General features: G+C 42.8%; 2 protein-coding genes across 2 annotated transcripts; both read left to right on the top strand.

The window, feature by feature from the left end:
• Positions 1 to 3,448: 3,448 nt before the first annotated feature.
• Positions 3,449 to 9,983, top strand: cox7a1 (cytochrome c oxidase subunit 7A1). Its single transcript, XM_083773016.1, has 5 exons — positions 3,449 to 3,575; positions 8,066 to 8,152; positions 8,858 to 8,942; positions 9,193 to 9,293; positions 9,522 to 9,983. The coding sequence occupies exons 1-4, from the start codon at positions 3,561 to 3,563 to the stop codon at positions 9,249 to 9,251; spliced, it is 246 nt and encodes an 81-aa protein (XP_083629142.1). The 5' UTR covers positions 3,449 to 3,560; the 3' UTR covers positions 9,252 to 9,293; positions 9,522 to 9,983.
• A 1,627-nt stretch (positions 9,984 to 11,610) lies between these two features.
• Positions 11,611 to 12,177, top strand: LOC310864631 (uncharacterized protein; the record flags this gene model as incomplete). The annotated part of the gene is made up of 1 exon (XM_083773319.1): positions 11,611 to 12,177. The coding sequence occupies one exon, from the start codon at positions 11,611 to 11,613 to the stop codon at positions 12,175 to 12,177; it is 567 nt and encodes a 188-aa protein (XP_083629445.1).
• Between the last annotated feature and the right edge of the window lie 6,323 nt (positions 12,178 to 18,500).

The raw sequence follows: 18,500 nt of genomic DNA on the forward strand, positions 1-18,500 counted from the left end.
ATATGGGGGACAAGGGGAGACCAACCTAGTCCCCATATATGGGGGACAAGGGGAGACCAACCTAGTCCCCATATATGGGGCACAAGGGGAGACCAACCTAGTCCCCATATATGGGGCACAAGGGGAGAGCAACGGACTTGAACTCATGCTTCCTTCATGCCTGAGTGTCCAAGCTGCTCCTTTACACCTGACAGGGGGGAGTTTCCCTGGTTGGACGTAGCGCGTGGAAGGAACACGTTATTCCAACCAGTTCCTTTCCCCTCCATCAGGCGCCCCGGCTGGCCAGGGGGAGGCAGTTTTTTTGGTCCTCTTGCTTCAGCTGTTGCTGTTTTAGACCACCAGGGGTCCCCCTAGCAGCTAAATGATGATGATAATAAACACTTTATTTGTATAGCACCTTTCATGACATGAAATGCAGCTCAAAGTGCTTTACAGAACAATGGAGGAAAAAAAGCATGAAACATTACAAATGATAGCAGTGATGCAATACAGATGAAGACATGAATAACAAGGAATGTAAAAGATAAATTGAAAGCAAGAGTGTAGAAGTGGGTCTTGAGCTGTGCTTTAAAAAATGTCTACAGAGGCTGCCTGTCGACTGTACAGTGGGAGTTTGTTAAACTACAGAGGCTGCCTGTCGAAGGTACAGTGGGAGTTTGTTAAACTACAGAGGCTGCCTGTCGAAGGTACAGTGGGAGTTTGTTAAACTACAGAGGCTGCCTGTCGAAGGTACAGTGGGAGTTTGTTAAACTACAGAGGCTGCCTGTCGAAGGTACAGTGGGAGCTTGTTCCATGCCGTCGGCCCGTAGAAGCAAAAAGCTGCTTCCCCGTATTTATTTCTTAGGCAAAGCGAGCAGGCCAGCAGTGGAAGACCTTAGGGGGCTGTTTGGGACATATTTAGGCAGGCAGTTATGTAGGTAGGAAGGTTTGGGACATATTTAGACACGCAGTCATGTAGGTAGGAAGGTTTGGGACATATTTAGGCAGACAGTCATGTAGGTAGGAAGGTTTGGGACATATTTAGGCAGGCAGTCATGTAGGTAGGAAGGTTTGGGACATATTTAGGCAGGCAGTCATGTAGGTAGGAAGGTTTGGGACATATTTAGGCAGGCAGTCATGTAGGTAGGAAGGTTTGGGACATATTTAGGCAGGCAGTCATGTAGGTAGGAAGGTTTGGGACATATTTAGGCAGACAGTCATGTAGGTAGGAAGGTTTGGGACATATTTAGGCAGGCAGTCATGTAGGTAGGAAGGTTTGGGACATATTTAGGCAGCCAGTCATGTAGGTAGGAAGGTTTGGGACATATTTAGGCAGACAGTCATGTAGGTAGGAAGGTTTGGGACATATTTAGGCAGGCAGTCATGTAGGTAGGAAGGTTTGGGACATATTTAGGCAGTCATGTAGGTAGGAAGGTTTGGGACATATTTAGGCAGTCATGTAGGTAGGAAGGTTTGGGACATATTTAGACAGGCAGTCATGTAGGTAGGAAGGTTTGGGACATATTTAGACAGGCAGTCATGTAGGTAGGAAGGTTTGGGACATATTTAGACAGGCAGTCATGTAGGTAGGAAGGTTTGGGACATATTTAGGCAGGCAGTCATGTAGGTAGGAAGGTTTGGGACATATTTAGACAGGCAGTCATGTAGGTAGGAAGGTTTGGGACATATTTAGGCAGGCAGTCATGTAGGTAGGAAGGTTTGGGACATATTTAGACAGGCAGTCATGTAGGTAGGAAGGTTTGGGACATATTTAGGCAGGCAGTCATGTAGGTAGGAAGGTTTGGGACATATTTAGACAGGCAGTCATGTAGGTAGGAAGGTTTGGGACATATTTAGACAGGCAGTCATGTAGGTAGGAAGGTTTGGGACATATTTAGGCAGGCAGTCATGTAGGTAGGAAGGTTTGGGACATATTTAGACAGGCAGTCATGTAGGTAGGAAGGTTTGGGACATATTTAGGCAGGCAGTCATGTAGGTAGGAAGGTTTGGGACATATTTAGACAGGCAGTCATGTAGGTAGGAAGGTTTGGGACATATTTAGGCAGGCAGTCATGTAGGTAGGAAGGTTTGGGACATATTTAGACAGGCAGTCATGTAGGTAGGAAGGTTTGGGACATATTTAGGCAGGCAGTCATGTAGGTAGGAAGGTTTGGGACATATTTAGACAGGCAGTCATGTAGGTAGGAAGGTTTGGGACATATTTAGACAGGCAGTCATGTAAGTAGGAATCTTTAATTTCCGGAAAAAGGAGATTATGCCCCCCTCCCTGGTTATCGATGACCAAAGGGTCGACAGTTTTAAATTCCTTGGCACCACTATTTGCTGCTCCCTGAAATGGGAAGTTAACACCAGTAACATCCTGAGTAAAGCCTTCGCTTCCTACGCCTCTTAAAGAAGTTGGGTGTGACCGGGGAGGCGTCGGGTCACTTCTACAGAGCCACTGTGGAGAGAGTCCTCGTCTTCTCAGTCACAGTGTGGTGTGGAAACGCCACCGACTTAGAGAGGAAACGGCTGGAAAGGGCACCTAAATTCATTGGCCTGGACCTCCCAGCCGTCTCCTCTGTCTACACCACACGCACCAAGCGTGATCGCCGACCCCTCCCACCCTGCCTGCTCTCTTTTCGCACCCCTGCCCTCAGGTAAGAGACTGCGGTCTCTAAAGTGCAACACCTCCCACTTTAAGAACAGCACTTATCCTCAGGTAACAGACTGCGGTCTCTAAAGTGCAACACCTCCCGCTTTAACCCATTCTGACCTGAGATCAGATTCTAAAAATGTCTATTACATCCTGACAGTTTAATTATTAACCCATTCTGACCTGAGATCAGATTCTAAAAGTGTCTTCGATTTTTCAAAAATAGCAGACCTACAAGCTCGTATCGCGCCACTCGGTGGCGCGATATGAGCTTGTGTGGGAAGTGTGTGGGAAGTTCATTCCATAGTTTAGATTGGGAGTGAGTCTGTAGTTCTGACTGCAATGGGAAGTTCATTCCATAGTTTAGATTGGGAGTGAGTCTGTAGTTCTGACTGTAATGGGAAGTTCATTCCATAGTTTAGATTGGGAGTGAGTCTGTAGTTCTGACTGTAATGGGAAGTTCATTCCATAGTTTTGGAGCCAGAAGGGAGTCGACTAAAACTAGACAAACACTAAGACATTCCAGGTGAGTGAAATGTGACTAAAACTAAATAAACTGTTCAAGAGACTAAATGACTAAAACTAAACTCTAAATGTGCTGCCAGAAAATGACACACACACACACACACACACGCATGCACGCACGCACGCACACACACACACACACACACACACACACACACACACACACACACACGCAGTAGTTTGGTCTGCTTGGCTGACCATAGTTTTGGCAGAGATTCAGAACACCTCCCTCTCTCTGATACGTGTGTACGTGCTGTGTGTGTGTGTGTGTGTGTGTGTGTGTGTGTGTGTGTGTGTGTGTGTGTGTCTGTGTGTGTGTGTGTGTGTGTGTGTGCTTGTACGGGACCTGCTTTAGTTCCTGAAGAGACAGACAGACAGACAGACACACAGAGCTACAGACATGAACCAACTCCTGGTAAATACTCTGCTTTAGATTTATTTATCTCTCTCTCTCTCTCTCTCTCTCTCTCTCTAACTGTGTGTGTGTGTGTGTGTGTGTGTGTGTGTGTGTGTGTGTGTGTGTGTGTGTGTGTGTGTGTGTGTGTGTGTGTGTGTGTGTGTGTGTGTGTGTGTGTGTGTGTGTGTGTGTGTGTGTGTGTGTGTGTGAAAGCAGATCTCTAAGCTCCCAGCGTGGGGCGAAGCCACGCGTTTTGGAGCTTGTAGATCTGCTGCTTGGTTCTGGGGGTCACCGAGGGTCATCTGAGGACGGCGACGAGAGACGTACAGTAGCAGCGTGTTGGTGACCTCTGGTGACCCCTGGTGACCCCTGGTGACCTCTGGACCGCTTGAAGTAGTTCGTAATGTTTCTATGTCTGAATACTGTACTCACTGTGTGTGTGTGTGTGTGTGTGTGTGTGTGTGTGTGTGTGTGTGTGTGTGTGTGTGTGTGTGTGTGTGTGTGTGTGTGTGTGCGCACGCGTGTGTGTGTGCGTGTCAGAGAGATATACAGTTGACATACACTGTTCACTTTGCCTCAAATGACCTCCTGTTGCATTGAAAGCTCTAGCACTCTCTCTCTCTCTCTCTCTCTCTCTCTCTCTCTCTCTCTCTCTCTCTCTCTGTCTGTCTGTCTGTCTGTCTGTCTGTCTGTCTGTCTGTCTGTCTGTCTGTCTGTCTGCAGGGAAACAGAGTGAGACAATTTTGCAATGTACAAAATGTATTTAGTCATTTATCAGACAAGATTTACAGTAAGCAGAACAACACATAGTGATACATTACATACATAGAGAGAGTCATCTAGGATCATAACTAAGAACCTAACAGTGGAATATCTATATAATGAAACTATGATTATACATATTATATATATATATAGTGTTATGTCCACATAAAATGCTATAAGTTACATACGTTGAGACTTTGCATACGCCTGTAAGGTCGTGGAGGCTAGGGGAGGGGCTACGGGCTAGGGGAGGGGCTACGGGCTAAGATGGAGTCTGAAGAGGTGGGTTTTCAGACTACGGTGGAAGATTGGGACTGAGTCTGTAGTTCTGACTGTAATGGGAAGTTCATTCCATAGTTTAGATTGGGAGTGAGTCTGTAGTTCTGACTGCAGTGGGAAGTTCATTCCATAGTTTAGATTGGGAGTGAGTCTGTAGTTCTGACTGTAATGGGAAGTTCATTCCATAGTTTAGATTGGGAGTGAGTCTGTAGTTCTGACTGCAATGGGAAGTTCATTCCATAGTTTAGATTGGGAGTGAGTCTGTAGTTCTGACTGTAATGGGAAGTTCATTCCATAGTTTAGATTGGGAGTGAGTCTGTAGTTCTGACTGTAATGGGAAGTTCATTCCATAGTTTAGATTGGGAGTGAGTCTGTAGTTCTGACTGCAATGGGAAGTTCATTCCATAGTTTAGATTGGGAGTGAGTCTGTAGTTCTGACTGCAATGGGAAGTTCATTCCATAGTTTAGATTGGGAGTGAGTCTGTAGTTCTGACTGCAATGGGAAGTTCATTCCATAGTTTAGATTGGGAGTGAGTCTGTAGTTCTGACTGCAATGGGGAGTTCATTCCATAGTTTAGATTCGGAGTGAGTCTGTAGTTCTGACTGTAATGGGAAGTTCATCCCATAGTTTAGATTGGGAGTGAGTCTGTAGTTCTGACTGCAATGGGGAGTTCATTCCATAGTTTAGATTGGGAGTGAGTCTGTAGTTCTGACTGTAATGGGAAGTTCATCCCATAGTTTAGATTGGGAGTGAGTCTGTAGTTCTGACTGCAATGGGGAGTTCATTCCATAGTTTAGATTGGGAGTGAGTCTGTAGTTCTGACTGCAATGGGAAGTTCATTCCATAGTTTAGATTGGGAGTGAGTCTGTAGTTCTGACTGCAATGGGAAGTTCATTCCATAGTTTAGATTGGGAGTGAGTCTGTAGTTCTGACTGCAATGGGAAGTTCATTCCATATAGTTTAGATTGGGAGTGAGTCTGTAGTTCTGACTGTAATGGGAAGTTCATTCCATAGTTTAGATTGGGAGTGAGTCTGTAGTTCTGACTGTAATGGGAAGTTCATTCCATAGTTTAGATTGGGAGTGAGTCTGTAGTTCTGACTGTAATGGGAAGTTCATTCCATAGTTTAGATTGGGAGTGAGTCTGTAGTTCTGACTGTAATGGGAAGTTCATTCCATAGTTTAGATTGGGAGTGAGTCTGTAGTTCTGACTGCAGTGGGAAGTTCATTCCATATAGTTTAGATTGGGAGTGAGTCTGTAGTTCTGACTGTAATGGGAAGTTCATTCCATAGTTTAGATTGGGAGTGAGTCTGTAGTTCTGACTGTAATGGGAAGTTCATTCCATAGTTTAGATTGGGAGTGAGTCTGTAGTTCTGACTGTAATGGGAAGTTCATTCCATAGTTTAGATTGGGAGTGAGTCTGTAGTTCTGACTGCAATGGGAAGTTCATTCCATAGTTTAGATCGGGAGTGAGTCTGTAGTTCTGACTGCAATGGGAAGTTCATTCCATAGTTTAGATCGGGAGTGAGTCTGTAGTTCTGACTGTAATGGGAAGTTCATTCCATAGTTTAGATTGGGAGTGAGTCTGTAGTTCTGACTGCAGTGGGAAGTTCATTCCATAGTTTAGATTGGGAGTGAGTCTGTAGTTCTGACTGCAATGGGAAGTTCATTCCATAGTTTAGATTGGGAGTGAGTCTGTAGTTCTGACTGTAATGGGAAGTTCATTCCATAGTTTAGATTGGGAGTGAGTCTGTAGTTCTGACTGCAGTGGGAAGTTCATTCCATAGTTTAGATTGGGAGTGAGTCTGTAGTTCTGACTGTAATGGGAAGTTCATTCCATAGTTTAGATTGGGAGTGAGTCTGTAGTTCTGACTGTAATGGGAAGTTCATTCCATAGTTTAGATTGGGAGTGAGTCTGTAGTTCTGACTGCAATGGGAAGAGGAGCCATACCTTTGGTTGCTTTGAATGCCAGCATCAGAGTTTTGTATTCTGTGCGCCCGGGCAGCGACCGGGAGCCAGTGGAGGGAGCGGAGCAGGGGGAGGGGCGTTGTCTATGGAGATAGTTAGCTCCCATAAAGCAGGACTTACGGAAGAGTCTTGTCTGGGTTCAACTTGAGGTGGTGTCTCTCTCTCTCTCTCTCTCTCTCTCTCTCTCTCTCTCTCTCTCTCTCTCTCTCTCTCAATCTGTCCCTCAATCTTCAATTTGAATTATGTCTGTCTGTCTGTCTGTCTGTCTGTCTGTCTGTCTGTCTGTCTGTCTGTCTGTCTGTCTGTCTGTCTGTCTGTCTGTCTGTGTCCGTCCGTCCGTCCGGGACAGAGAGAGAGACACGGACGGAGACAGACAGACAGACAGACAGACAGACAGACAGACAGACAGGGCAGCTGAGGTTTCATGTGAAGCTAATTTTACACTGTGTCACGTCCTCAACTCACCCCTACGGTCACATGACAGGTTGACTCACTGTGGAAGTGGGTGAAAGTTTTGTTGCTGCCTACAGGAGCTGCCATCACTGTAGTTTTTATAATATGCCATCACTGTAGTTTTTTTATAAGCTGCCATCATTGTAGTTTTCAGGAAAAGAATAGAGATGGCAATTAGTGTCACATGATATTCCTAACAATATGAGCAAAAATTGATTTACAATTTTGGCATTTAGCAGACATTCTTAATCCAGAGAGATTTGATACATCACATACATAGAAAGAGTTTGGAACCAAATGGACCCTTACGGGTCTGTAACTCTGAGAGTGTACAAATGGAACCAAATGGACCCTTACGGGTCTGTGACTCTGAGAGTGTACAAATGGAACCAAATGGACCCTTACGGGTCTGTAACTCTGAGAGTGTACAAATGGAACCAAATGGACCCTTATGGGTCTGTAACTCTGAGAGTGTACAAATGGAACCAAATGGACCCTTATGGGTCTGTGACTCTGAGAGTGTACAAATGGAACCAAATGGACCCTTATGGGTCTGTAACTCTGAGAGTGTACAAATGGAACCAAATGGACCCTTATGGGTCTGTGACTCTGAGAGTGTACAAATGGAACCAAATGGACCCTTATGGGTCTGTGACTCTGAGAGTGTACAAATGGAACCAAATGGACCCTTATGGGTCTGTAACTCTGAGAGTGTACAAATGGAACCAAATGGACCCTTATGGGTCTGTGACTCTGAGAGTGTACAAATGGAACCAAATGGACCCTTATGGGTCTGTAACTCTGAGAGTGTACAAATGGAACCAAATGCACCCTTACGGCTCCATTCATTGATGTGTTTGGTAGAAACTCCCCCTGCTGGTCAGACTGTATATTACAGTATATCATTGATGTGTTGGTAGAAACTCCCCCTGCTGGCCAGACTGTATATTACAGTATATCATTGATGTGTTTGGTAGAAACTCCCCCTGCTGGTCAGACTGTATATTACAGTATATCATTGATGTGTATGTGTGTGTGGTAGAAACTCCCCCTGCTGGCCAGACGGACATTCTGCACATCAGCCCGTCAGCTGAGGAACAAAGTCCCCGAAGCCCAGAAACTATTCCAGGTACACTGTAAAACATTTTAGCACCAATTACACTGTAAAACATTTAACATCAATTACACTGTAAAACATTTTAGCAACAATTACACTGTAAAACATTTAACATAAATTGCACTGTAAAACATTTTAACAACAATACCACTGTAAAACATTTTAACAACAATTACACTGTAAAACATTTTAACAACAATACCATTGTAAAACATTTTAACAACAATTATACTGTAAAACATTTAACATCCATTACGCTGTAAAACATTTAACATCAATTACACTGTAAAACATTTTAACAACAATACCACTGTAAAAAATTTAAACATTAATTCAACTGTAAAACATTTAACATCAATTACACTGAAACATTTAACATAATTTACACTGTAAAACATTTAACATCAATTACACTGTAAAACATTTAACATAAATTACACTGTAAAACATTTTGACATCAATTACACTGTAAAACATTTTAACTTAAATTACACTGTAAAACATTTTAACAACAAATAAACTGTAAAACATACGGTGTAATAAAGGCCGTGGATAAAGGCGCTATACAAATGCACCATTTACCATTTATCTCTTGAGCTGTGCTTTAAAAATGTCAACTTTAACACTTTAAAACATTAACGTCAACCATTGGCCATTATTGGTTTCCGTGGTAACACAGTCTGTTGAGTGTCTATTGTTTGGTTTCCACGGTTACAGGAGGACAACGGCTTGCCAGTTCACATCAAAGGAGGAACCACTGATGTTCTGATGTACAAATTCACCATGGCAGTCACTGCAGCAGGTAATCTATAGTACATTCACTACAGCAGGTAATATATATATATATATATAGTACTGAGGACCCCCTAGGTTGGAGACCCCTGACTTACACTACATGTAATTAACTCATCTGACCTTTCCTTGTGTGTGTGTGTGTGTGTGTGTGTGTGTGTGTGTGTGTGTGTGTGTGTGTGTGTGTGTGTGTGTGTGTGTGTGTGTGTGTGTGTGTGTGTGTGTGCGTGCGTGCGTCTGCCGTGCGTGCGTGTACACAGGAGTCAGCTACACTATCTACTGTCTGCTGAGTGCGTGTCTGCCTCGCAAGAAAGTTTAAGAAGATTCACTGCTCTGTCTAAATGTCCATGTTTTAAAGGGGGGGGGGGGTACATTCTAAATGTCCATGTTTTAAAGGGGGGGGGGTACATTCTAAATGTCCATGTTTTAAAGGGGGGGGCGGGGTACATTCTAAATGTCCATGTTTTAAAGGGGGGGGGGTACATTCTAAATGTCCATGTTTTAAAGGGGGGGGGGGGTACATTCTAAATGTCCATGTTTTAAAGGGGGGGGGGGTACATTCTAAATGTCCATGTTTTAAAGGGGGGGAGGGTACATTTCCTTATCCTTATCTGTGTCTGTCAGCTCCTATGCTCTGTCGTACATATCTTGTGGTTCCGAAAAGTTCAGAATATATATATTTTTTGTTCAAATACTTACAGACTTTCCCCCCCCCAAAAAGCAGTTAAAAGTCAGAGTTAATGTTGTTCACATGCATTAACGTGGTAAACACTTCAACTGTGATGTTATTATCAGACATAAATCATATCCAGCCCTGCAGGTGTGTGGGTATGGGACAGGTTGTGAGCTTGTAGATCAGCATAAATTGGGAGACAGCTATAGTGACCCGGGATTCATCTAGAAGTTGTGTTGTTGTTGTTTGATGTACAAATCTATTCCTCTGAGTCCTGCTCATTAATGATGTCACATGATGATGATGTCACCATACTGTAAACTAAAATGTGTTCAACTATGTTGTAAACTATTAAATACGTCCAAACAGCTCTTATTACTACGAGTCCTCGTTATAGTTACTGTACTGCACTGTGATTCTTTTTGGGAAAGTTCGTCGAGAGATGAGTTACCGTGTGGGGGTCCCTGGGGGGTCCCCGGGGGGTCCCCGGGGGTCCTGACCCCCAGGAACGCATGTCCTGACTTTAGGGCGACATGTCCTGACTTTAGGGCGACATGTCCTGACTTTAGGGCGACATGTCCTGACTTTAGGGCGACATGTCCTGACTTTAGGACGACATGTCCTGACTTTAGGGCGACATGTCCTGACTTTAGGGCGACATGTCCTGACTTTAGGGCGACATGTCCTGACTTTAGGGCGACATGTCCTGACTTTAGGGCGACATGTCCTGACTTTAGGGCGACATGTCCTGACTTTAGGGCGACATGTCCTGACTTTAGGGCGACATGTCCTGACTTTGGGGCGACATGTCCTGACTTTGGGGCGACATGTCCTGACTTTGGGGCGACATGTCCTGTCTTTGGGGCGACATGTCCTGTCTTTGGGGCGACATGTCCTGTCTTTAGGGCGACATGTCCTGTCTTTAGGGCGACATGTCCTGACTTTAGGGCGACATGTCCTGACTTTAGGGCGACATGTCCTGTCTTTAGGGCGACATGTCCTGTCCCTATCAATTAGTAACGCCCAGCGTTCAAGATGGAGATTGATCAAAAGGACGGAGATCTGATCGTTGTGAGCTTGAAGATCTGATCGTTGTGAGCTTGTAGATCTGATCGTTGCGAGCTTGTAGATCTGATCGTTGTGAGCTTGTAGATCTGATCGTTGCGAGCTTGTAGATCTGATCGTTGCGAGCTTGTAGATCTGATCGTTGCGAGCTTGTAGATCTGATCGGTGCGAGCTTGTAGATCTGATCGTTTGGGCATACTTACTTTGAGCTGGTCTGAAGGTCTGAAGGCCACATTTGGACAAGACTGACGGGGAACTCCATATAGAGCGTTGCAGTCCCTCCCCCTTTCAGAACAACGAGTGGCCCAGGAAATGAATCCCAATGCATTTCTCCCATAGGCATTTCTTAAAGTATTCATTTAAATACCCTTTTAAGCGCCGTACGAAGCCAACTCTTGTCGTGACAAATCATGACAACACACACAATATTTTGGACAAAACAAATAATTACAAAGAAGAAAAACAACAAAAAAAGTGTTGTAACCTGCCGTTTTTTTCTACTTTCTAATTCTTTGTTTGGTCCAAAATATTGTGTGTGTTGTCATGATTTGTCACGACAAGAGTTGGCTTCGTACGACGCTTAAAAGGTCTTTAAATTAATTATTTAAGAAATGCCTATATGGTCAAAATGCATTGCGATTCATTCCCTGGGCCACTCGTTGTTCTGAAAGGGGGAGGGACTGTGACGCTCTATATGGGCATAGCAGATAGTGACATCATAGTGATGACACAAGTGTCGCCTCGACTCGACTCAAAAACAAATTTCAGTAGCGAATCCTTTCTTTATGTGTGAACGGGTTATTATCCATCTGTCAAAGCTCTATTCACTCTATAAATTGCACTGTGCTCAAAGCTCTATTCCCGCTATAAATCGCAGTGTGCTCGGGCTCGACTTTCTGTTCTTGAAATAGTCCAGAAGTCGTTATCGTCGGGGGGGGAAATGGCGACGCCTGCAGGCCCTAAAAAGGCCACTCCCACCGCCGCCCAAATAAGGACGCATCCCGGGCGGAGACGCGAGCTGACGGCGGAGCAGAGGCAGGAGGTGAGGGAAGCGTTCGATCTGTTCGACGGCGAGGGAAGCGGAACGATAGCGGCCAAGGAGGTGAGGTTCGCCATGGAGGCGCTGGGCTGCCGGCGGCCTCCGGAGAGCGACGAGGTCCGAGCGACGGACCTCGCGGACGCCGCCGGCGTCGTCGCCGAGGAGGGCTCGTCGCGACGGACAGCCTCCGTCGACTTCGACGCCTTCCTCGGCCTGGCGGCGCCGATGCTGAGCGCCAGGGACGTGGACGGGGAGTCGCGGAGGGCGTTCGGCTTGCTGGACGCCGACGGAACGGGACGGATCTCCTCGGAGGACCTGCGGAGGCTGGCGAGGGAGCTGGGCCACGGCGCGGGCCACGTGACGGACAAGGAGATCCAGGAGATGATGGAGCTGGCCGACCGAGACCACGACGGAGCGGTCGGCCAGGAGGAGTTCCTGAGGATCATGAAACACGCCAATTTCTACTGAGGTCACTGCATGGTTCCCCAAACGTTCTCATGCCCAAGGACTCCCAAATGGACCCCCAAAGGACCCCCAAAGGACCCCCAAATGGACCCCCAAATGGACCCCCAAATGGACCCCCAAAGGACCCCCAAAGGGACACCAGCTATCGTTTCATTTCAAGGACCCCCAAATGGACACCAGCTATCGTTTCATTTCAAGGACCCCCAAAGGGACACCAGCTATCGTTTCATTTCAAGGACCCCCAGTTTGTTTTGTTAGCAAAAGGCCGATGCACACCTCAGCAGGCTGGTGACAGGTGCGTAGGGCAATAGAGCATACGTTACAAAGGGTATCTCTGTAAAACAAAGTCTGATGAAGGTCTAATCGACCGAAAGGTCTGTGTTCCGTTCACCTCCACGATCTGTTCTCTCTCCCCTCCAGGTAGCATTGCCTCCATGCAGCTCACTGATGTACTCAACCAATTGCTTTTTAGCTTATCAATCAGTGCAGATTGACTGTGTCAAAAGCCTTTTGGAGGTCCAGCATGAGCATGCCGCAGTATGGTGGCAAATCCACCTTGTGTTTGATGCAGGTCGCTCAAAAAGAGTAGTCATGTGTCTAGTAGGCATTGTTTACTTTTTTTCAGCAATATCTTTTTCAACCGTATACATGATAGACATCATGCTACTTTATATCCAGCTTTTGCTGTGTGTCCACAGACTTTGTCCTACACACACATTAAATTCCCATGAATGGAGAATTTTACATCATAGTGTCTGAGTAAATAGCCTAGGAGCAACTGTTGTCCAACGGTTTCTTCCAGCAAACCATCAGGTCACTGAATGCTCTCCACACACTGCCCCCCAAAACCAACATCCTGAGAGATGAACAGCACTTTGAATGCATCAGCACTTTCTCCAAACAATGTTTTTATCTTTTAATGTTTTTATAAAAGGCTTTGCCTCCTTTAAATGTGTCTATTGTTTTAAAATGTGAAGTTGTGGAGAACGGTATGCCCTGCAGGCGTGGAAGTGACAATACATCTGATTGATTTATTGATTGATTGATTTTGTTCCATTTGTACACTCTCAACAAGTTAAATTACTTACTTACTTACTCCTCTTCGTCCCCAATGGGACATAAGGCTTCAATGAGCACTCTCCATTTCATTCGATCCCTGGCAGCATGTTGCACCTCTCCCCAGGACAGGTTCATCTGTTCCAGCTCCTGCGTCACAGTTCTGCGCCAGGTGGTCTTGGGCCTCCCAGGTTTTATTTTTCCTGGTGGTGTCCATCTTAAAGCCACCTTTGTGATGCCTGTCCTATATGTCCTATAGCCATCTCAGGCGTCTGTGTGTAATGTCCTTGGTAATGCTCCGGCTCCCTGTTTGTTTGTACAGTTCATTGTTTGATATTTTGTTCAACAAGTTAAATTGACATTGTATAAATTGGGGGACCCAGAGATAGAAATGCCATTAAATGGGGGTCCGTAGACTAATGCATGTCAAACTGGGGGTCCTTGAAATGAAAATTATTGAAAATCACTGCTATATAATATATGCTTCCTACTGGCTACAGTGCCTTGTCCTAGTCTGGTGTTCTGCTGCCCCCTCTTGGCCAAGCCCCGTAATGACAGTCCTTAACATACATGCATGCCAACACACAACACAACAATTCATATAAAAATCACACCTGTGTGAAGTGAGGGGCGCTCTTATCATCATCATACTGTACATCATCATTCACCTCATTCTGGCCAATGATACAATGTAACACATTGTAGCATTAATTATACAATGTAACACAATGTAGCATTAATGATACAATGTAACAAAACAATGTAGCATTAATGATACAATATAACAAAACAACGTCGCTCACATCCATCACTAAAGAATAACATGTTGTATTCATGTTTTCATCATATGGGGTGCCTTAACTTCTCCGATAGACCATTAACATCCTATATAATATTTCATCATGCTTTAAGTAGCATGTGACATGTCAAACTAGGGGGTTTTCATGATTCTGAATCCATTCCAAGCATTCGTTTTGCACATAAAAACAACCATAGCCACTTTCCCAAAATGTGCTGATTTGTGATGACGGTTATGTGGCCGTTTATAGCTCAAGGAGTGTTTTTTTTTAGGGGTGCACAATTATGAAATTATGACTGATATCTGATATCATGACCCCCCTAGTCTGACACGTCACATGCTACTTAAAGCATGACGACATTTTAACATGTTAGCCTTATATATGATATATGGACCTTATATAGGGTGTTAATGGTCACATATTAACCTTATATAGGGTGTTAATGGTCACATATTAACCTTATATAGGGTGTTAATGGTCACATATTAACCTTATATAGGGTGTTAATGGTCACATATTAACCTTATATAGGGTGTTAATGGTCACATATTAACCTTATATAGGGTGTTAATGGTCACATATTAACCTTATATAGGGTGTTAATGGTCACATATTAACCTTATATAGGGTGTTAATGGTCACATATTAACCTTATATAGGATGTTAATGGTCACATATTAACCTTATATAGGGTGTTAATGGTCACATATTAACCTTATATAGGATGTTAATGGTCACATATTAACCTTATATAGGATGTTAATGGTCACATATTAACCTTATATAGGATGTTAATGGTCACATATTAACCTTATATAGGATGTTAATGGTCACATATTAACCTTATATAGGGTGTTAATGGTCACATATTAACCTTATATAGGGTGTTAATGTTAATGGTCACATATTAACCTTATATAGGGTGTTAATGGTCACATATTAACCTTATATAGGGTGTTAATGGTCACATATTAACCTTATATAGGGTGTTAATGGTCACATATTAACCTTATATAGGGTGTTAATGGTCACATATTAACCTTATATAGGGTGTTAATGGTCACATATTAACCTTATATAGGGTGTTAATGGTCACATATTAACCTTATATAGGATGTTAATGGTCACATATTAACCTTATATAGGGTGTTAATGGTCACATATTAACCTTATATAGGATGCTAATGGTTACATATTAACCTTATATAGGATGTTAATGGTCACATATTAACCTTATATAGGGTGTTAATGGTCACATATTAACCTTATATAGGGTGTTAATGGTCACATATTAACCTTATATTGGGTGTTAATGGTCACATATTAACCTTATATAGGGTGTTAATGGTCACATATTAACCTTATATAGGGTGTTAATGGTCACATATTAACCTTATATAGGATGTTAATGGTCACATATTAACCTTATATAGGATGTTAATGGTCACATATTAACCTTATAAAGGATGTTAATGGTCACATATTAACCTTATATAGGGTGTTAATGGTCACATATTAACCTTATATAGGATGTTAATGGTCACATGTTAACCTTATATAGGGTGTTAATGGTCACATATTTAACTTATATAGGATGTTAATGGTCACATATTAACCTTATATAGGATGTTAATGGTCACATATTAACCTTATATAGGATGTTAATGGTCACATATTAACCTTATATAGGATGTTAATGGTCACATATTAACCTTATATATGGTGTTAATGGTCACATATTAACCTTATATAGGGTGTTAATGGTCACATATTAACCTTATATAGGATGTTAATGGTCACATATTAACCTTATATATGGTGTTAATGGTCACATATTAACCTTATATAGGATGTTAATGGTCACATATTAACCTTATATAGGGTGTTAATGGTCACATATTAACCTTATATAGGGTGTTAATGGTCACATATTAACCTTATATAGGATGTTAATGGTCACATATTAACCTTATATATGATGCTAATGGTTACATATTAACCTTATATAGGATGTTAATGGTCACATATTAACCTTATATAGGGTGTTAATGGTCACATATTAACCTTATAAAGGATGTTAATGGTCACATATTAACCTTATATAGGGTGTTAATGGTCACATATTAACCTTATATAGGGTGTTAATGGTCACATATTAACCTTATATATGGTGTTAATGGTCACATATTAACCTTATATAGGGTGTTAATGGTCACATATTAACCTTATATAGGATGTTAATGGTCACATATTAACCTTATATAGGATGTTAATGGTCACATATTAACCTTATATAGGATGTTAATGGTCACATATTAACCTTATATAGGATGTTAATGGTCACATATTAACCTTATATATGATGTCAATGGTCACATATTAACCTTATATAGGGTGTTAATGGTCACATATTAACCTTATATAGGGTGTTAATGGTCACATATTAACCTTATATAGGGTGTTAATGGTCACATATTAACCTTATATAGGATGTTAATGGTCACATATTAACCTTATATAGGATGTTAATGGTCACATTTTAACCTTATATAGGATGTTAATGGTCACATATTAACCTTATATAGGGTGTTAATGGTCACATATTAACCTTATATAGGGTGTTAATGGTCACATATTTATCTTATATAGGATGTTAATGGTCACATATTAACCTTATATATGGTGTTAATGGTCACATATTAACCTTATATAGGATGTTAATGGTCACATATTAACCTTATATAGGATGTTAATGGTCACATATTAACCTTATATAGGATGTTAATGGTCACATATTAACCTTATATAGGGTGTTAATGGTCACATATTAACCTTATATAGGATGTTAATGGTCACATATTAACCTTATATAGGATGTTAATAGATAGATAGATAGATAGATCTTTATTTGTCATTGCAACGTGTACAACAAAATTAAAAGTGCCAACCAATCAGTGCATCATATCACAAAACATACTGTACAAGATAAAACAAAAACACATGACTTCTTGTTATTGCACAACCCCAGCAGCCCTAATGCACAAGCATGTCATTTTCAGCTGTGTACAGCTGTGTAGCTTTGTACAACAAACCCTTATTGTACTTAAGATAATAAATAGTAATAGAAGGTAATAGATAATAGATAATAGAAACTAAAAAGTGTCGCAGCAACAGATCATTTTTTAGCAGCATTTAGTGCAACTACCGCTGTGGGATAGAAACTGTTACTGAATCTGTTGGTCTTGGACTTGATCACTCTATACCGTCTGCCTGATGGCAACAGTTCAAACAGTGAGTGAGCGGGGTGGGAAGTGTCTTTTATAATGTTCAGAGTTTTTTTATGACAGCGGTCTCTGTGTAGTTCTTCCAGTGTGGGGAGAGGGCAGCCAACGATCTTCTGTGCCGTATTTATGACCCCCTGGAGCTTTTTCCTCTGCGCCACTGTACAGCTGGTGTACCACACACATATGCAGTACGTTAGTATGCTCTCTATGGAGCACCGATAGAAGGACACCAGCAGTCTCTGTGTGATGTTGTTCCCCCTGAGCACCCTCAGGAAGTAGAGCCTCTGCTGGGCTTTCTTCAGCAGCTCAGAGGTGTTCGTGCTCCAGGTCAAGCCCTCCTCCATGTGGACTCCCAGAAACCGGCAAGAGGACACCCTCTCCACACAGTCCCCATTAATGAACAGGGGTGGAATGACTGTTTTCTTCCTCCTGTAGTCTATGACCAGCTCCTGGGTCTTGGATGTGTTCAAGAGCAGGTTGTTCTCTCTGCACCAGTCCGTCAGCTGCACCACCTCATCCCTGTAGGCTGACTCATCTCCCTTGGAGATGAGCCCTACTACTGTGGTGTCATCCGCAAACTTCACCATGGTCACAATGGTCACATATTAACCTTATATAGGATGTTAATGGTCACATATTAACCTTATATACATTGACATAACAACGCGTCATCAGAGCGGAGGGAGGGGCGTCAGCTGCGACTCCGCGGCTCCGCCCACCCCCCGGGGTAAACTCTCGTTCACTGCAATGCAATTTGCGGCATTTTCAAAACAATATTGCGCAGAGTAGCGATTATCTAACGTATTTGCAATGCCATACGTTGAAAGATCTGTTGCCCGCGGACAAGGCACGTTACCTCCGCAAGTTAGATATTATCGGCATAGGTGTTTGCCGTATGTGATTAAGGATTGGAAAAAGTTGCATTGGCAGCCATAGAAAATTCTGCCCGGGGTAAAACACCGGATGTGATGTTTTTGGGCGTTCCTGTCTTGTTAAAAAACCGGCTGTGACGTTTTTGGGCGTTCCTGTCTTGTTTCGTGTCAGTGTATAGGGTGTTAATGGTCACATATTAACCTTATATAGGGTGTTAATGGTCACATATTAACCTTATATAGGGTGTTAATGGTAACATATTAACCTTATATAGGGTGTTAATGGTCACATATTAACCTTATATAGGATGCTA

Source organism: Protomyctophum parallelum, assembly GCF_964188405.1.
Source record: "Protomyctophum parallelum genome assembly, chromosome: 9".
NCBI classification, from domain to species: Eukaryota; Metazoa; Chordata; class Actinopteri; order Myctophiformes; family Myctophidae; genus Protomyctophum; species Protomyctophum parallelum.

What these genes read in the sequence shown, in the direction of transcription:
- cox7a1 (XM_083773016.1), top strand. An exon ending in AAGCCCAGAAACTATTCCAG is followed by an intron (nt 8,153 to 8,857) that starts GTACACTGTAAA and finishes CCACGGTTACAG; the next exon opens with GAGGACAACGGCTTGCCAGT. An exon ending in CATGGCAGTCACTGCAGCAG is followed by an intron (nt 8,943 to 9,192) that starts GTAATCTATAGT and finishes GCGTGTACACAG; the next exon opens with GAGTCAGCTACACTATCTAC.